Genomic DNA, 21923 nt, shown 5'->3' on the forward strand with positions numbered 1-21923 from the left:
TTATTGGGCTTAAATCCCTAAATGGTGTGTGAACTAACCTGTGAGTGTACGGATTATTGTGTTAGTAGTCAAATAGACTGATTCTAAACCTACACGTCTTTGTTATTTCATCAACCCCTGAGAAACCCTCTCATAACATTCTTTTTTTTTAAGCCAAAAATTTTATTCAGGAACAACGAATTCATAGAAATAAACTTAATATTAATAAAATTACATTTTTTTTCTTTCATAAGTAATATTTACAAAGTAATTTTTAAAAAGCGCTTTACTTACAGTAATTTTCAATAAAAATATACGTTAAGATTGTTTACCCTGTTTTATAATGGTAAAAAACTAACTATAGTTGCAGTTGTTATAGTCTCCTGGGTCACTTCTATAGCCCTGATTTAAAGGTACCTTTTTAAAGTACCCAAACATCTTATTACGGCAGTTTTAATCCTTTTCTATTATAGATTTACTTAGCATATTAGTAGAACTTCGTATAACATTTATTCTAACCAACTATTATACCGGGTGTTTCCTGTAACATGAGCAAATACTTAATAAAACCATATATTGTACTCCTAAAACGATATAACTTTCAATTAACAACTTTCAAAAACAATGAAATCTTTAGAAATCATCTTTTTCATAAAAAAAAATATTATTTTCAATGTACGCTGACATCAGTGTGTTTGACGTTGCTTGTCACGCTTTAAACGTAAGTTTGAGGAGTACAGCCTACAGTTTAAATTATTGCTCGTGTTACAGGAAACACCCGATATTATTGTCCCCTGGCTGACGGGGCAGAATAACAACGAAAAAAGTTGAAAAGAACAAGTTGATAACTATTTTACTATTAAGTAGTCTTGACTTTCACGCTTCTTATAGTTAACATTTTATACAAGCCTAAAAACACCACCAACACACCAATGAACAACACTAGAGCGGCCGCTATTATGTCTCCATCGATGAACGTTAGCCAGTTGACATGTACGGCGGGGGCGCGCCTGCGCGTGCGACGCCGCAATGTGCGCTCGATCCACCAGACTGCGCGCTCGAGTGACGATTCTGAGCGGTCTTGCATCTCTTCACTTAGAAGCTTAGAGCGGGATCGGTAACTAAAAAAAAAAGAACATATATGTGTGTTGTGTGTGTTTCTCACAAGTTTCAATCGTCGTCACAAGACATTACCATGATCGTGTTGTTCTGGCTATCTGCAGTTTGTTTTTGGTAATAATATACAATTTGAGTCTCTGCAGAATCTTCTAGCCTATTTTAATGGTGCCCATGGTTATGACAGTATAGTCATTTTTAAAGCTCCTATTACATTGATACTGGCGATATAGTCCCACTGGACTGAAGCCATATAATAATAATATAATAATTCAGCCTATATACGTCCCACTGCTGGGCACAGGCCTCCTCTCATGCGCGAGAGGGCTCGGGCTATAGTCCCCACGCTAGCCCAATGCGGATTGGGGACTTCACATACACCTTTGAATTTCTTCGCAGATGTATGCAGGTTTCCTCACGATGTTTTCCTTCACCGAAAAGCTAGTGGTAAATATCAAATGATATTTCGTACATAAGTTCCGAAAAACTCATTGGTACGAGACAGGATTTGAACCCACGACCCCCGGATTGAAAGTCGGACGTCATATCCACTCGGCCACCACCGCTTTGACTGAAGCCATAATTTAAAAAAAAATGAATGAATGATGTACTTTGTTAACTTCCAAAGGCTAGTCCAGATATATCGCTATAATATCACAAACAGCTTTACTTATTGTATCTTTCATAACATAACCTTTTGCTGATCCAGGTCATCCAGGAGGATATAAGAACTTTGATCACAACCTCCTACACTACTTAAAACATCTTACAATTTGTAATTTATAAGCTCTTCAATATTTTCCCGTAGCTGATCATCATGAATAATGAAATGAATGACAAATGAAGCAAATTCCAGCCTTCGCCTTCCACCGAGCCTCTCATATTGCTCAGTATTAAACCACTAGTCAGCAAGCCGAGAAAAAGCCAATTGATCTCCAGCGCGGAGCGTTTCATTTGTACTCGTTTGTTTGCTCGTTTACAGTTTCCTACAATGTTTTTCTCTGTTGAAATTCTACTACCCAAAAGGTGCAAAGAGCCTTTTAAGCTCACACCATACCTAAGTAGGTGTGATAAGTATCTACAGCATCACCATTATATCATAACAACTTGCTCAGCATTATGCCTTGTTTATAAATATACTATCTTACCCTTGGTCTTTAATAATCTCCTCAATATTTTCCTGTAGTTGTTCTTCAGTAAATGAAGAAATTTCCAGCCGCCGTCCTACGCCAAGCCTCTCATATTGCTCAGCATTAAACCACTGGTCACCAAGCATGGGGAATGCTAAAAGAGGCACACCAGCGCGAAGGGCCTCGTCTGTAGACTGGAGTCCCGCTTGGGTGATGAAGAGAACCAGCTTCTTATGGCCTGCGTAAAAAAAACTTGTCCATGTAGACCAATGAAATATCAGTTACGTTTTTGGAAGGCAACCCTGGGATGGCAACCCTGGCTGTCAAAGAATCAGCAGCTGATTTTGCTAGGTCCCTTTTAATTATTCTATATTTAATTATATTTCATGTAATATTAAGCCATTTTGGTGTGAATTAACTAGTTTTAGTGTTAATTTTAATGTATACATAATAAGTGAAGTGCTTTAGTGACGTTTACAAGTGTCTTGTAATATCTTAAATTTGTAGCCGTTGTAGGTTATAAATTTAAATTTGTGTTCGTCTCGGTATATTTTCTATGTTTTTATCGCTATTTATTACCAATTTTGTTTGTATTACTGCGTAGTAAATCATTGTACAGAGTCAGAACACAGTGTAGGCATAGTGAAACGTCACTATTTCATGTAAGTACGCTCGTAATATCGCTTAGCTTGAGTAAGCAATTCCCTGGTTTGTTTTGGGTCTATCCTACTATAAAATACATTTATAATGCTAACTCGCAGAGCAGCTGCAGCGGTTCACCAGCAGGAGGCTGACAAACTCCAAATTACCTTGCTGGAATTAAAAAAATCCAAGGAATTGTGTGCTCAATTGCTTAGTGAAAGAGAGGATAGTGAAAAGGAACTATTATTATCACTTAATAGTATAGAGAAGTTAAAGAAGGAACTATGTTCTTTAGAAAATGTTTACAATGATGTAAATTCAGAGCGGGCCCGGCTCCAGGAGACGGTTGACAAGTTTACTGAGTGTAGTGCAGCATATGAACAGGCCTTGACAGACATCAACTCATTAGAGAGAGAACTGCACGACGCCCACCAGCAAATCTACGAGCTACAGGAGGCCCAAAATATTGCTGCAGCGGCACACACTCAAAACTTATTCGAGGAACTGGTCCGGCCCAACTCACAGTTGGTTGCCGCTCCAATTGAAAACCCTGTTGTTAGTATAGATTTAATCAATGAATCCACCACAAGACTAGTAAATTGCAGCGGAAACAAACTCAAAAAATATATTAAATTAAATAGAATGATTAAAAAAAACCAGAGATTATCAAAAATGAACAAATTGTTTTTTAAGAAATTGAGATTTTGTAAAATTAATGTTAATTTAGTGGATAAGTTAGACTTGTATTCTGTTCAATTAGAACATAGTAAACTACAGTATGAAACTGACACACAGATTTTAAAATCAAAAGTTCAGAGTTTGGAGGATTCTATACAATCCCTATAAACAATAAATGAGAGTTCGAAAAAGGTGATTAATGAATATTCTTTAGCCATGGATGATTTAATATCCCAGATTAAGCACAATTCAGAGCGGTTTGAGTCGCTGACCAATGCCCAGTCATGTGCATGTAAGCAAGCGACTGGACATTTGTTGACCTGTGTACTCGATCCAAGCCTGTGTGACAGTTTACCACAACAGCAAATAAATGATAATAGCTCCTTCCACACTCCACAACAAAGCACACCTAAACCTAATATTATTATGTATTGTGATGAAATTGGGAGCAATATGAGCTCATTTTTAAACTATCACCTAAAGGGACTTAGTACAATCAGCAATTGTCTGCCTCACAGTAGCTTTGAAAATATCTTAAGACAAATTTTAAATGACAGTAATATTAATTCTAAGACAACACTGCTAATTCTTATGGGTAATAGGGGAAATGTGAACAAAAATAATTTACTTAAATACTTTGAACAGTTAAATTCACTTGCAGTGCATGAAATTATTATTTTCACATTCCCCTATTGTGAGCAAATGTCAGAGGCAGAAAATAACATTAGACATAAGTTGAATATATCTCTATATAATCTTTGTACATATAGTAGTAAGTTTATCATAATTGACACTAACAAATTTGTTAGTAAATACCATATGCCTATGGTGTTTTTGACTAAAGGTAAGTGTTACCTTTCAAATTATTACAAGAGACAAATAGCTTTATCGCATGCGCGGCCACCACTGGCTGCACGAGGTCTACCCCGACTGCAGCCATGGAGGTCATGCTAAACCTTCCACCGCTGCACCTACACATACAACAAGAGGCCAGTCTCTCAGCGGTAAGGTTGCGAACCCTCAAGATATGGTCTAACATCACAGGAGCTCTTCACACAAAATGCCTGGAAAAGGTGTATGACGAATTTCCAGTGCTTAGGTCAGGCACGGACCGGATTCACAAACAAGCTATCTTCGATAAAAGGTACAAAATACAGTTATATGAGGACGACAATCAGGAAGGACTCAATCCCCGGGAGCTGAGAATCTTCACTGATGGGTCCAAAACAGACAGCGGATCGGGCTCTGGAACCTTCTCAGAAGACCTGAACATGTCAATCACCACTCCGCTAGGAGCCCATAACTCGGTATTCCAAGCTGAGTGCATGGGCATCATAAACGCGGCGGCTGCCATCACTGCAAGGAAGGTAGTAGGATCCTCCATCCGCATACTCTCCGACAGTAGAGCAGTCTTAATGGCTCTAAATAGCCATATAGTTACATCCAAACTTATACACGAATGCCACGAACGACTAATGGAGGTATGTCATAATAACAAGATCACCCTACAATGGATCAAGGGACACAGTGGATCCCGAGGTAACGATGCTGCGGACGAGCTTGCCAGGCAAGGATCGAATGCGGGGGCGATTGGTCCGGAACCGATTCTTCCGATACCATTTAGCAAGGTACGCTCAATGCTGCTGGCACGTACAGGGAAACTACACACAGAACACTGGCTGAACCAGACTGGATGCAGACAGGCAAAAGAAGCCATGCCTGGCATCAACGGAAAACTCACAAGGGCGCTCCTGCAACTAGGGAAGGTCCGACTGAGTATGGTAACCAGTGTCATAACAGGTCATGGACTATTTAACAAACATCTTTTCACAACAGGTGTCACAGACAGTCCCCTATGCCGAGGTTGCATGGAGACAGAAGAAACAGCCTCTCACGTGGTGCTGGAATGCAGCGGAGTGACTCCATACAGGGCTAAACATCTCGGATCTCCGAGAGACCTCCCCGAGGTCCTACTCAACATCAAAGGTTTGATAGGATTCCTCGAGGAGCTGGGCTGGCAGGACTAGCCCACCCCCAACATATCACGCAAAATAGGCGCAAGTCGTCGAGTTGCGGAAAAATCGCCCGAATACAATACAATACAATAGCTTTATCGCTATCCTATTTACTTGACATTTCTGCCAAGAATTTGGCAGACAACTCTGCTCCTATTGAGCAGCCCAGTGTGAGCTTGGAATTGGTTCCAGTCATAACCAATGATTTAAACTAGCTGTTAAGACAAAAGATTCTGTCTCTGGCAATTTAGTTTTAAATAAATATAATGAAAAATACTGTAAACATGGAAAGTATATCCACCTGGTGCATCAAAACATTCAATGTATTAGAGGAAAAGATTTACAGATTGAACTTTTTATGAACGATTTTTATGTTGATATTTTATGTATTACTGAACATTGGTTAACAAATAATGAATTAATGCCTCAATTTAATAATCATCAGGTGGGAAGTTCGTTCACCAGAATTAGTTCCATACATGGTGGGTCGTTAATTATATTACATAGTCAGTTAAAATTTAAGGAACGTAAGGATATTGTATCCATGTCTGTTGAACGGACTATAGAACTAAGTGCAGTAGAATTGGAGCAATTTATTGTTGTCTGTGTGTATAGGCCGCCATTAAGTAATTTTGAAATATTTGAAAGTGTAATGGATTCTGTGCTACTTAAAATATCATCTTCTAGTAAGAAATTATTTATATGCGGCGACTTTAATGTAAATATTTTGGAAAATTCAACAATGTCTTGTAGATTGTTGAATCTATTCAAATCTGGTAATCTCAACCACATGTTTATGGAGCCTACTAGAGTGACTGCTACTAGTGCAACCTGTATAGATAATATTTTCACTGATATTGTTCCTATTACTAAAAAAGTTATCAGTAATTTAGAATCAGACCACTTAGGTCAATTAATGGTATTTGAGACATTAAGGAAAAATACTTTGAGAAAACAAATAACTTTTGTACCAGTAACCTCGGACCGCGTAGAAAGAATGAAGCAAAGTTTAGTTCAGGCGCTACCCTTTTTGTCTTCCGATATGGGTCCAAATAGTATGTATAATTCATTCTTTCACACTTTTATGGATCATTATAATGCGATATTTACTTCAAAATCGGTCGTAGTTAGTGGTGCATCAGTTTTTAGTGAGTGGGCTACTGCGGACTTACATCAACGAAGACGTGCACTGTATGCCTTGTATGAGGAACGGCGGTTTAACACGAGTGATGAATTTAAAGAACATGTCAAGCAATATTCGAAAAAGTTTAAAATAGATTGTCATATAGCTAAGCGAAATTATCTAAGTCAAAGAATAAAAAATAGTACCAACATTATTAAAGCAACCTGGAAAGTAATCAATGTGGAGACTGGTCGCTCGAAACACAGAGTGAATGATTTTAAACTAAATATTGATAACAAAATTATAGATTCCAATGTAGAAGTAGCTACAGAATTTAAAATTTTTTTCACTGACGTACCAGTTTTCACAACTAAGGATTTAAATTCATCACCCTCATCTGCTGTTACTCTATTAAAAGATAACGCTCCAGAGTGTTGTGGAGATTTTCATTTTGAACGTGTTTGTACCTCCGATGTAGTAAAGGCGTTTAATTCGGTTAATGTCAAAAAAACGAATGACCTCTGGGGAGTCTCTGTCCATGCTGTCAAATCCTTAGTAGAAATTATAGCGCCTGACTTAGTAATTATATTTAACAACAGTGTTGATTGCGGCGAGTTTCCTGATTTAATGAAACATAGTAAAATAACTCCTTTATTTAAATCGGGTAGCAACTCTGACCCCACTAACTTTAGACCGATATCTGTGCTACCAACGTTCAGTAAGATTTTTGAAAAATTAATTCTTTCTCAATTAGTACGACATTTTAACGTCAATAATTTAATGCATAATAAGCAGTTTGGTTTTACACGGGGTCGCTCGACAACCGATGCTGGTGTTGAGCTAATTAAGCATATCTTCGATGCCTGGGAGGAGTCACGAGATGCTATAGGTATCTTCTGTGATTTGTCTAAGGCCTTCGACTGCGTTTGTCATGAAACATTAATCAGGAAACTACACTATTATGGAGTTAGAGGAGCGGCACTGGATTTACTTAAGTCCTACTTAAATGGTAGAATACAAAGGGTCGATGTGAATGGACAGCGATCACCGGGGTCATTGGTCTCTATGGGTGTACCACAGGGGTCAATATTGGGACCTTTCCTGTTCCTTATCTACATAAATGACTTGCCATTCCTTGTAAAGACCCACCATGATATAGTATTGTTTGCAGACGACACTTCACTTATTTTCAAAGTCAAACGACAGCAACAAGCTTACAATGATGTAAACGATGCTATTTCTAAAGTAGTAAATTGGTTCAATGTTAATAATTTATTGTTAAATGAGAATAAGACTAAATGTATTAAGTTTGTCACTAGTAATGTAAGGCATGTACAAACAAGTGTCATTGTGAAGGATGAGGAATTGGAACTAGTTGATAGTACAGTTTTTCTTGGTATAACTTTAGATTCTAAACTCCAGTGGGGTCCCCATATTGCTACTCTTTCGAATAGACTGAGTTCTGCAGCTTTTGCAGTAAGCAAAATCCGTCAGTTAACTGATGTCAAAACAGCTCGATTAGTATATTTTAGTTACTTCCATAGCATTATGTCATATGGTATTTTACTGTGGGGTGGTGCTTCAGAGATAAATACCATTTTTGTTCTGCAGAAGAGGGCTATTCGAGCAATATATAAAATGAACCATAGAGACTCACTGAGAGATAAATTTAAGGAAATTGACATCATGACAGTGCACTGTCAATACATTTATGAGAATATTCTGTATGTGCATAAAAATATTGCTGATTTTAAGAAAAATTGTGACATTCATAATATTAATACTAGAAATAAACATAAGCTCGCATTGCCCTTCACTCGGCTCCATAAAATTAAAAAATCATTCATGGGTAATTGTGTGAGATTTTATAATAAACTTCCAAACCATATTACTGAGTTACCAATTAATAAATTTAAGAATCATGTAAAGCGTAAACTTATTTCTAAAGCTTATTATACCACACAAGACTACATGAATGATAAAAAAACGTGGGATTAATTTTGATTCGAAATGATTAATTATTTATTATATTTGAATAATGATGATGAAATGGATATTCCAATGCATGTATTTCCTTTGTTGTTTTTATTATATTTGTTTGACATTTAGAATTTATTCTAGAAACTATCTAGACAAGTATTTTTTATACATTTTTTTTTTGTATGACTGTATTTTGTGAAAGTTTTAGTATTAAATTTGATCTATGAATTATATTCATTAGTATTATATATGGAATAATATTTACAACATCAATAAATTGCTCTGATAATTAGATTAAGATAATTATATGTAATACTGTCTTACTATTCATAAGTGCTTGTTGCTAGGCCTACATGAATAAAGTATATTTGAATTGAATTGAATTGAAGACGCGGACCGTCAGCAAAAATTGTATGTAGTCAAAATAACGTTACGTTAGTAGTTATCTGCTTCTTGAGTCATCTGAATGAGCTTTATCTACACACATAATAAATATCATAAACCCTCTATGATAGTGCTCCCTTATGGGAATATATGTAGTACATATCCGGAAACCACTACCAACCAGTATGTTGTTCGGCATGATATAAGGTCTCCAAAACGGTGAAGACAGCGGCGCCGGCCATCTACCACAGCGGAATGACGTGTCGTCATCGAAATGTGATCAAGAACCGCAAATTACAGGCAGCAAGATAAACTGTTTTGTTACAACCTTATCTGTGAATGTTTTTATTGCGTAATAATATCGATATCGATTTCATAATGACATTCAAATTTCGAACATATCTAAAAAGAAATGAATTTGATTTGACTTCATTTCTAGTATATTGATTTAAACCAACACGATTTTCGTTCATAGTTTTAAAACGAATACGAGACTTAATCGCGTATACTTACGTTTATTATATGGCCTGACGTTTCGAACGTGACGTTACGCTCGTGGTCACAGGCAGACTGGCGAGGAATTGTATCAACATCTTGCTGCGCGGGTTTTCGAACTATCCGCACTTGATCTTGATTATTCACTTGTACGCTAGGGTTGTCATTTCTAGTATCAATCGAGATAACGTTTTATTGAGTATGTGATCAATACCGGCCGTAACATTTATTATTATTTTATTTATTAGAGAAAAATCACAATTACATAATATTTTATCAGTAAGCATCGTTAAATCAGAATGGAACATGCGTTTCATGAACACAGAAAGCTTATAATATGTGAGTAGATAGAGCAGTTTATGTAACTGTACATAATTAGGCATTGTGTAGCATCACATAAACAACTATTAAATCATAGCAGTCACACAGAAACTAGACTATATTTCTAAGGGCAGACTAAGAAAAACCTTTAAAGGTTAATGTTGGCTCGATTGAAAACAAAAAAAGCGGCCAAGTGCGAGTCGGACTCGCGCATGAAGGGTTCCGTACAATTTAAGACGTGCTGCTACGCACCCATGCTGCCTAGTCAAGATGCCAATCGTTTGCGCACATTAGTGCTATAGAGTTTCAGTTTTATTTGAAATCACGTTAGGGTTTGTATTATTATTTTTGACCTGAATGAAGTCCATCCAGGTTCTCATGATGGAGTCAGGAGTTGGTCACCAGGAGGCCTACCGCGAACCACGTTCGACGTGTTGCCTCTCTGTCGCACTTGTAAATTCGTACGTAAGTGTGATAGGGAGGTAACTCGTCGAACGTGGTTCGCGGTAGGCCCTCTGAACTCCTAATCTATTCATTATAATTCCATCGTGTTTGGGCTCAAAAGATTTGCCCTGACGAACACTATCGATCTAGATGAGGTCCAGCGTCTCATGACGGAGTCAGGAGTTGGTCACCAGAACTCCCAGAACTCCTAATCTACTCATCATAACTCCATCGTGTTTGGGCTCAATAGATTTGCCCTGATGAGCACCATCAATCTAGATGAAGTTCAGGGTCTCATGATGGAGTCAGGAGTTGGTCACTAGACCTCCTAATCTACTAATTATAATTCCATCGTGTTTGGGCTCAATAGATTTACCCTGACGAGTACCATCGATCTAAATGAAGTCCAGGGTCTCATGATGGAGTCAGGAGTTGGTCACCAGAACTCCTAATGTACTCATTATAATTCCATCGTGTTTGGGCTCAATAGATTTGCCCTGACGAGTACCATCGATCTAAATGAGGTTCAGGGTCTTATGATGGAGTCAGGAGTTGGTCACCATAATTCCTAATCTACTCATCATAACTCCATCGTGTTTGGGCTCAATAGAGTTGCCCTGACGAGCACCATCAATCTAGATGAGGTCCAGGGTCTCATGATGGAGTCAGGAGTTATTAAAAAAAAATTTAGACACACATTATACCACTTTGGAAGTGTCTCTCGCGCAAACTATTCAGTTTAGAAAAAAATTATATTAGGAACCTAAATATCATTTTTGAAGACCTATCCATAGATACCTTACACGTATATGTTTGATGAAAAAAAAGAAATTAAAATTTTATGACGTATTAAAAAAAACTACTCACTAGATCTCGTTCAAACCAATTTTCGGTGGAAGTTTGCATGGTAATGTATATCATATATTTTTTTTAGATTTTTCATTCTGTTATTTTAGAAGTTACAGGGGGGGGGACACACTTTTTTTCACTTTGGAAGGTTCTCTCGCGCAAACTATTCAGTTTAGAAAAAAATTATATTAGAAACCTTAATATCATTTTTGAAGACCTATCCATAGATACCCCACACGTATGGGTATGATGAAAAAAAAAAAATTTTTTTTTAATTTCATGACGTATTAAAAAAAACTATTTACTAGATCTCGTTCAAACCAATTTTCGGTGAAAGTTTACATGGCAATGTATATCATATATTTTTTTTAGATTTTTAATTCTGTTATTTTAGAAGTTACGGGGGGGGGGACACACATTTTACCACTTTGGAAGTGTCTCTCGCGCAAACTATTCAGTTTAGAAAAAAATGATATTAGAAACCTCAATATCATTTTTGAAGACCTATCCATAGATACCCCACACGTATGGGTTTGATGAAAAAAGATTTTTGAGTTTCAGTTCTAAGTATGGGGAACCCCCAAAATTTATTGTTTTATTTCTATTTTTGTGTAAACATCCTAATGCGGTTCATAGAATACATCTACTTACCAAGTTTGAACAGTACAGCTCTTATAGTATCGGAAAAAAGTGGCTGTGACAGAATCGGACAGACAGACGGACATGACGAATCTATAAGGGTTCCGTTTTTTGCCATTTGGCTACGGAACCCTAAAAACACGAAAACATGTCTAATTTGAATTAATTTTCAACTGTTTACCCAGCATAATTTTAATATAAAATAGCTAGTGATATAGCCAAGAGATTTGACTAGCGAAATTTTAATCAGAATGTACTTTCTTCGAACCCGAGCGATCGTCAAATTTTTTTAATTTCCTGGGTGTACTTGCTCTCTTAAAAACCAAATAGATAGATACGAGTAGATTATTCATACCCACAACATACATGACATTGGCATCAAAACAAACAAAAAAGAAAAGTGTAAAATAAAAACATCTCTTCTTCCTCGCGTTGTCCCGGCATTTTGCCACGGCTCATGGGAGCCTGGGGTCCGCTCGACAACTAATCCCAAGATGTGGCGTAGGCACTAGTTTTAACGAAAGCGACTGCCATCTGAGGTGTGTGTAGTAGTGTAAGATATAGATATACATAAGTTGACGATGTACACATTGAGTTAGTTACATTACAGACGCTCGCGAGTAAGCACTTGTGTTTGATTTCACCTCTCAGCCCCATACATGCCACATGGCGACCGTGACCTCGAGCGCGGGCTCCGCCGGGCCGCACGATGTTAGTGTCAGCGTTTTCGCCGCCTCAGTGTTAGCGTGATTATTACAATATGGGCTGCGTAAGCGACAGTACTGCAGACTATTAATACGATTATGGACAATTTTCGTGTAGAAAAAATACAGTAACTCAGGCGTGATGGGGCAAGGATACAGCAAACAGGAGGAGAAAGAGGTTGTGATCACCCAGAATGCGGTTGGATCGAATGATGCGACGGGCACGAGCGAGCATCACACAAAGGTCAATAACATCCTTATAAGCGTTCTTTTCGTCGTACTCGCCCTCATCGGTTGCTGCGTCCTGTACAAGTTTTTCAAGAAGGCACAGCAAAAATACATACACAAAGAAGTCAGGAGAGAAGTTTGGGCACGATTGCAAGCTAGGCTGTCCATGAGGAAGTCAGTTCCGGCCAAGGACGACGAGGAGGAAGGCGCATAAGCGGTGGATGAAAGCGCGGCGTTCTACGTATAGTGTGTGTGTGAAGTGAAAAGTGTCGGGAGTGAAAAGCGTCGGAAATGTTAAGGGTATGAATTTAGAATTACAGACTATATATAATAAGTTAGAAAATATACGCATATACCTACGAAAATTAGGCGAGGCTAGAAGGCAACTAAAACAAGGTCAGGAAAAAATTGACAATGCACAGTTGATATATGAGGACTACCGATCTTTAATCACTTCTGTTAATTTAGATGATCTGTCTGAGTCCGAGGAGTGTTATATTTTAGAATTATTATGTGGAAAAATAGATAAAGCTTATAGTAAAATTTTACAATATAAAGTTTTAGAGTGTGTAACCGAAAAACAAATTAAAATGGAGAAAAAATTCGAAATAAAGGAAGCGAACAGCTTAATACCTATTTTGGACGGCAAGGAGGAGACCGTGGAAAAAATGATCTCCGGTATTGAAATGCTAGACAGTATATTGAACGAAAGTTGCGAGAAAAAAATACTAATTTCATTTGTCCTTAAAACAAGAATTAATAAAATTGCGCAACTAAAACTTAAATCGAGTTATGAAACTGTTGTCGATTTAGTGACTGATCTACAAAAATATTTGTTGCCGAAGAAATCCGCAGTCTCTTTACTTGAACAATTAAATAACATAACACAGCGCGATATGTCTATTACTCAATATGGTGATAAGATCGAGGAGTTGTTCATTGGCCTAACGATGGCGCAAGCCGACGGGAAGCCCGAGGCGCGCGATGTCCTTAGACCAATCAACGAGTCCTTAGCTATAAAGAAATTCACGGACGGTTTGAGGAACTGCCGTCTTAGTACCATTTTAGCAGCCCGAGAATACACAGAATTAAAAGAAGCTGTCAGAGCTGCCCAAGACGAGGAGCTGGCGCGACCCCAGCCCGAGCCAGTAGTCATGAACATGAACTACGGCTACAGAAGAGGTTTCCAGCAGCCACAGCGCTACGGCTGGCGTGGGCGCGGGCCCACCAGCTACCAACCCAATCGAGCCAGAGCCTACCACAGCCCATGGATACCACGCTATCCCACTAATAGAGGTACTGTACCTAGTAATAATTTTCACAGGGGCCGTGGACAACGTACGAATTTTAGGGGACATCCCAGTACTCGCAGGAGTCGTGGACACCGCGGAAACGTGTATACATATACACACGAGCCGCAGACCCCTCATAGTTCGACAAGTGACGAGACAGACAGAGTTCAGTTTTTTCGAGCATAAAGTTTTAACTATATGTGACGGATTAGACTATGTAAATTTTACTGTAGGTGGAAAAAATCTTATTCTTATGATTGACAATGGCGCAAGTATATCAATTTTACAACAAAGTAACGTTCCCACAGAATCGCAGATATATGAGAAGGGTACTATTATATCAGGAGTAGGTGGCAGTATTACTAGTAAACAAGTGGCGGACGTGACTTTACATGACGGAAATACGATACAGATTAGGCATAGGTTTCACGTTTTGCAAGATCAGGATATGCCGTGTCATGCGGACGGAGTACTTGGTTTAGACTTCATGCGAACTTATAATGCGATCATAGACTTAACAAAGGACGAGCTTACTTTGCATTATGGAAATCAAAGGTGTGTGTTACGAATACAAAGAAGTAATGAAAACGAAACTTGTTTATCTTTGCCAGCGAGAAGTGAGTCTATACATTTAATTAGAGTAAAATCATTCGATTTAGGAAAGGATTACGTTATAAACTCCGAAAAATTGGCCGAAAATGTATTTTTGGCGGGAAGTATAAGTAGAGTTAAGCAAAGTAGAATACCAGTGCGAATTTTAAATACAAGTGACGAAAACATAAAATTACCTATTTTTGAACCTATTTTAGATAATTTGAGTGATTATAACATTTGTAACTTTCAAAAATGCGACAACGGAGTAGAAAGGGTTAAAAGGTTATTGTCGTCTTTAAAGTTAAATCATTTAAATGACGAAGACAGAAAACTTATAGAGTCAATATGTGCCAAATACGCCGATGTTTTTTATTTAGATGGGGATAAATTAGGAACTACGAATGTATCGACCCAAAGTATCACTGTGAAACCGGACACGAAACCCATATATACGAAACCGTATAGGTTGCCAGCGTCGATGAAATCGGAGGTTAATAGGCAGGTCGATCAAATGATTAAAGACGATATAATTGAAGAATCTAAAAGCGATTGGAATAGTCCGATACTATTAGTACCGAAAAAGTCTGACAACAATACAAAGAAATGGCGTTTAGTCATCGACTACCGAAAAGTAAACAATGTTATCCAGGACGATAAATTTCCACTGCCAAATATTACCGATATTTTAGATTCTCTGTCAGGTGCAATATATTTTAGCCATCTTGATTTACAGCAGTCTTATTATCAAACAGCATTGGACGAAGACAGTAGGAATATAACTTCGTTTTCATCAGGTCAAGGTCAATTCCGTATGAAAAGGCTCCCAATCGGCCTCAAAATCAGTGCCAGTGCATTTTCCCGGGTAATGTCAATAGCAATGTCAGGACTTTCATATGAAAAGTGTTTTATTTACATGGACGATCTAGTTGTTTTCGGCAGAAACATGGACCAACACAATAGAAACTTAATCGACGTATTAGAAAGATTACGTAAGGTCAACTTGAGAGTAAACCCCCAAAAATGTGATTTTCTGAAAAAACAACTACTTTATTTAGGGCATGTAGTATCAGCGGAAGGCGTGTTACCAGATCCGCAAAAAACTAAAGTTTTAGAGAATTACCCAACACCAACAAACAGTGATGAAGTTAGGAGATTCGTAGCCTTTTGCAACTACTATAGGAAATTTATTCCAAATTTCGCAGAAATAACATTACCATTGAACAAATTATGTAGGAAAAATATACCATTTCAATGGACAGAGGAATGCCAAAATTCGTTTAATAAATTAAAAGAGAAACTTATTACTCCCCCAATCTTACAATACCCAGATTTTTCATCAGAAAATGAGTACATTTTGAAAACAGATGCATCCTCAAGGTCAATCGGTTCGGTACTATGTAACAAAGATCAGAGACCTATAGCTTATGCTAGTAGACCCTTGAATAAAGCCGAGTTAAATTACCCTGTCATTCAAAAGGAGCTTTTAGCAATCGTCTGGAGTGTACGCTATTTTAGACCTTATTTATTTGGAAAACAGTTCACAATAATGACGGACCACAGACCACTCTTATACCTATTCAGCATGAAGGATCCGTCAAGTAGATTAATTAAATTTAGATTGCAATTAGAGGAATATGACTATAAAATAGTATATATAAAAGGAAGTTCGAACGTAGTGGCAGACGCGTTAAGTAGAATTTCAATTTCGTCCGACGAATTAAAAAGTATGAGCGAACAAGTTACAGTTATGACAAGGAAACAGAGTAAAAAGTTGAGGCAAGAGGAGGAGTTGTGTGACGAGAGTGTAGGAGATCTTAGTATACCCGAGAATTCAAGGTCTGATCAGCCGAGAATTGCGGAAATATTAAGAAAACCTAATGACTCAATAGAAATGTTGTTTGAATCAGAACACGAGTTAAGAAAATTAAGAAAAAATAAGTTAATAACTAGAGAAAAAGATTGTTTCGCGTACGCAAGGGATAAAAAACGTCTCTACATAAACCTTAACTATATGTCTCATTTCACGCGAGCCGTATTTGTGAATATGTTGAGTGATTTCTGTAGAAATATAAATATAGACGAGTTATGTATGATAAAAAATGATAAAAACGCGTTATTTATAAAAACATTGTTAAATGAAATAAAAACGATGAAAGACTGGTCCGGACCGCGAATAAAAATCCTAGGAAATATAATCCGAATAGATGACAAAGACGAAAGACGAGTTATCATTAACGACTATCATTTACTACCAACCAGCGGACATGCCGGCGTTCGCCGAATGGTTAGTAACATCAAGTCTAAATATTATTGGTCAACTTTAGAGAGTGACGTCAGAGACTTCGTGAAAAAATGCAGTAAATGTCAAGTAACAAAGTACTCTAAAAATATACGACAACCTATGGTTATCACGACAACAGCGTCGTCAGCATTCGAGAAAATATACCTCGACTTGCTTGGACCGCTAGACACCGATACGGAAGGTACATGCCACACATCTGACCTTCCAACCCAGAGGATAAACTAGGCCTTGTTGGGATTAGTCCGGTTTCCTCACGATGTTTTCCTTCACCGAAAAGCGTCTGGTAAATATCAAATGATATTTCGTACATAAATTCCGAAAAACTCATTGGTACGAGCCGGGGTTTGAACCTGCGACCTCCGGATTGCAAGATAAAAACATGCAAACTTAATAAAATTCATTTTTTAGTTAATCTTTTTAGTAAATACTTACGCAGCAGATCAAACTGCGGAAGCCAAGCCCCCGTCCGCACATTAGCCGGCAGCCCCGCCGGCGGTTCCTTCCACTTCCAGAGCACATCATACGGTAGTTTCTCAAAGATCCGAATGAAGATCGCCATACGCTCCGGTGGGAGCAGCGACGGATCCGCGTTCGTGCCAAAGCTCACGTAAACGACTCCATGCTTTGATGAGTCCATCCATGATTTTAGGTCCTGGAAATTCCAAAGGTATCTGAAACTGTTTTCATATTATTTTTATGATATCTAGTGATGTACGCAATTTTTTTTTTCAATTTTTTTTATTGAAATGTGATTTGTCATTGTTATGGTAACGTGTAAATTTGGGACGATTTGGCAAAAAAATATGGTGCAGGAAGAAAAAATCAATATAATAATTAATTACTCCCTAATTTTAACTGGGGCGTAATTGAATAAATATATGTTATGGCTCTAAAATTGCAACTTATATCACTAAAAATTGGGGTTGAAAATTAGCAAAATCCAAGTGGGTCAAAGGCTTAAATAAACTCTGCGAGAAATTGTGTGCATCTTAGCTCACATCTTTTAGTACTTAGGTACCTATAAACAAATTCGACGATCTAATATTGCACGCAAGTTCTCACTTTATAGATCGTGTCATTCACGAAGACGCTTGCCTTGACTTGTATTGTCATGGTATCAAAGGTTAGATTGAGGCTTAGTTCTATTTTCATAGTATTGTCTCGAAAAATGAAAAACAGTAATAGAAGGGCGCAAAATCAGGAGGTGCGAAAAATTTGCCATCCCATTTTCTACTGCCGTGCCCCCACCAAGTCGAGCAAAAAATCATCACGGCCGTACCATCCTTTTCTCGAAGCAATTCAGACCATTTTCGACCCCCTGTAACTTCGTTGTGGATAAAACTAGAAGACTGAAATTTTCAGTAACCATGCAGGCATTGTAAAGACACGGTATATTTCAAATTTCATTTAATTTGAACCAGTATTTTAAGAATTATAACGGGTCAAATTTCTTAATTTTGTCACTCACTGACTCACCGATCATCAAAATTCTAAGGCACTTCTAGCAGACCTAGAAGCTTCAAATTTGGAATATAAGTAGTGTTTGGTGTATGAATCAAGGAAAAACTAAAAAATCTAGAAAAGACCGCAAAGAAATGGCCACCGCCTGAAAACACGTGTAAATTCAATCGCCTGAAAACACATGTAAATTCAATTATTTAGTGCGATGGCCAAGTCTCAATATATTTATATAAAACATTAAAGAATTTTAATATTGATATGCGTCACTATAAGATGCTGTTAATTATTTCGTAACAACTTAATGCTTCGAGTACGGAGATTCCAGACACAATTGATTTTCAATTGTTATGGACCACGATCGTGGTCTTAGAGACTGGACGTATTAAGACAGAAAGTCGCTTAAGTAGAGACTGAATAAATTAATAACCGACTTGGTATTACATGGATCTCACAACTTTTTACCGCAGAACAACTGAGTTGCGAGACTTCGTTTTTTTGACAAGTATTGTTTTTGATGGGATCTTATTTACGCGTGACAATTCCACATAACTGTGTTAAGACGATAACGAATTACGTAAAAAAACATAATTGGTCGGTGAAATCATATTACTGACTATTCATTTTTTTTTTTTTAACTTTTTTGCAGATAAAAAAGAGTACAACAATCGCATTTAATGCCACTATAAGCATTCTCTATTAGTCAACTATGTATAAGGCAAAACAGAAAAGCGTCAAGGTGGGTGCAATGAGAAATAAACAAAAAATCGTAACTTTTGAGCGAAGAAAAAATTCTACATAACAAGAATTTCATTCAATAAATAGAACTCATCGTGTTTATATCATTTATTTATTTCTAACAACACACACACACACACACAAGTTCATTTTAATGTAAAAATATCCATTGCATTTTGCTTTACAATTCAATATAGTTACACCTTGTAACAAAAAAATACTCTTACTATTTAGTAATTACTTCGTCGTATGCAAAACAGCCGTGAATCCGTAATTGGCATAGATGTGTTTTTTTGTATATTTGTAAGTTCATGTGTCATTTTAGATTATCCCTACTCAGAATCATGAGCACTATTGATTCTTATAGTTAGGAGAAAAAAGTATCCCTATTTATTGCTACTATTTTTAGTTTCCATTACGTATCATCCATACAAGCATTACTCGACCAAAAAACTCTTTTTAGAATCCACAATTTATAAGTATGGCAGTATAATATTATCGACGGAAAGTGGACAAGTCTGTAGTAAAACATTATTATTATTTTAAATTGTATTGTACATATAAAAAGTACAATATGCGAAACAGAAATGCGTGAACATTGTCTATGTTCGTTAATAAAACCGTAAGAATTAAGTGTTTAATACTTTGTTCTGCTAAGATAACATCAAACAAGTTTTATAAACAAATATCTGGCACAGATTTGTGTAGTTGCATCGACTAACCTGAGGCAGTTCTTTAGACGGCTCACAATTAAAGTCTTGTACTAAGAAAAGTAACAAAGTACAACAGGCGGACAGGCAACCATAAGGCAACACAGAATGGTATCAATATTATGTATATACGTCAGTTAAGTTAATGGTCGTTAATAAAATTTTATTGAAGACATTCACGACGTTATTGTACACACGTCTTCAGAAACATTTTCTAAAGTAAATATCTGGCACAGACTTTATAAAGTTTCATCGAGTTACCTGAGGCAGATCTTTAGACGGCGCACAATGAACGCTCCCCAAATGTATCACATTAGGCGGCAGAGGGCGATAGCCCTCAAACACAGGATCTATATTCACCATGAGCAATTCTACGTTTTTATTTATTTCCTCTAACGGAGGAGTATCCTTGCCAAACAAATCACGAAGCATAACATTTTCCTTCTCCTCATGCGCCATTATTAACCGATACAATTTGTACCTATTATGTACCTCTGTCACTTTCTCCCATAATGTAAGATTGTACAGACGCATGCGCAGGAAGTCTGGGTACAATATTGGGTTGACAGGAGCACCCATTAACTGGTATTGTTCATCCGTTCCCCCAAAAGTACTCATTAATATAACAGGCGCTTTGAAGACGTGAGACAGTGCCCGCGCCGGCCTTGTCCATCCTTCTGCTATCACTAAATCGAACTGCTTTTCTGTTTCAAACACCTTCTTTACAGCCTCACTCTTCATTTGCTTCGGGAATATTTCTAATATGACATCCAACCCCGTACCTACCTGCGTATATAAATTATTTTGCTTTTCATTAGCGGTTTTGAGGAAGCGGTCGTTCCATGGAGCGTAGGATATATCGTGGAGATCGATTTCCGTGAGATTCGGCGGGGCCTGATCTGGATAGGCTGGATCAGTAGTCAAAATAACAACACGATGACGCTTTGCTAACTCCTGTGCTATTGGGCGGAATACTACCTGATGGCTAATAGAAGGAGTTGGCACTACGATAAGTATTCGAGCGGTATTTCCGCACCAGGCGCAGACGCATATAATGAACGCACATCGCCACCCACCCACCATTGTCGGGCCGATTATCACCAATGCGAGGAATCACTACAGTTTGCAATTTATAAGTGAATAGTAAAAACGTGCTTGCTGATCACGAACTATGGATTTACGACTTGTTTCTACTTATATTGTTTTTTCATACCTGTTTTTATAAGATAACGTACTATATGTATCATTTCGTCGTACCTACACACGTGTAATGAAGTACATGTGGTAATTTGAATCTCATGTGGGCGTCTTCAAATTTAAATTTTTTCATATTTGTATTTTTTATTTGAAAAATGTATCTTTGTCTTAGCCTCGACAATAACAGGACAGTTCTTGCCCGATATCACTAAACATGGTAACTGACTCGGTACAAGGTTAGGTGCAACTCGTACTTATACTTAAAACTACTGTAAATAATAAATACGTCCATATAATCATGACTACATTACGTAAAAGTCAAAATCAGAAGGCTAACTCTGTTATTATAACAATAAGGTCATCATTTAAATTTGATACTTTAACAGTGGGGTTTGGTATACCTATGTACGAAGGTGTTGGAATTGCTGCAAATAAAGGTTCAGACACGATAACAATAATAAATGTATAATAACAATTCAAAAACTAAACTAACACAAATTACAAAAACAAGTAATATAAAATCACACCTGGGATAAAAGGCGCAAGACAACTTGTCGAGTTGACATCTGACTCAGAAGGAACTGATCCTATCCTGATGGCCGTTACTTCCCAGCTATAGATCAGGTACATCGAGATAACGGTACCGAACCTCACGAAGCTAAACGCACATGGCAAATCCTAGCGTTTCCCAAGCTAGCTACAATTTAGTTTATAACACAAGCAATTAATAAAATTAATAATATAGCAAAGAAGCTGAGACGTACCCATTGCCTAGACCACAAAATCACATAGGTACCTAAGAAATGTAGTCAATTTTTTGTGATTTTTCTTGTATATATTTTTTTTTGCAATTAAGTGTATTTTGTTTTATCTCACGTTCTATGTTTTTTTTGTCTTTGGTAGTT

The 21923-nt window shown here is 37.3% G+C and overlaps 2 protein-coding genes across 2 annotated transcripts in view; both read right to left on the reverse strand.

Annotated features, from left to right (window-relative positions):
• Nucleotides 1-21923, reverse strand: part of LOC133523870 (uncharacterized) — a 161737-nt gene that overhangs the window by 127685 nt on the left and 12129 nt on the right. The gene's annotated exons all lie outside the window — the stretch shown is intronic.
• Nucleotides 733-21797, reverse strand: LOC133523269 (UDP-glycosyltransferase UGT5-like). The gene is made up of 4 exons (XM_061858759.1): nt 20083-21797; nt 17348-17567; nt 2244-2463; nt 733-1100 (listed from the first exon to the last, which is right to left on the reverse strand). Exons 1-4 carry the CDS (start codon nt 20902-20904, stop codon nt 839-841), a joined length of 1524 nt encoding a protein of 507 aa, XP_061714743.1. The 5' UTR covers nt 20905-21797; the 3' UTR covers nt 733-838.

The sequence above is a fragment of the Cydia pomonella genome, chromosome 12, assembly GCF_033807575.1.
Source record: "Cydia pomonella isolate Wapato2018A chromosome 12, ilCydPomo1, whole genome shotgun sequence".
Lineage (NCBI taxonomy): Eukaryota > Metazoa > Arthropoda > Insecta > Lepidoptera > Tortricidae > Cydia > Cydia pomonella.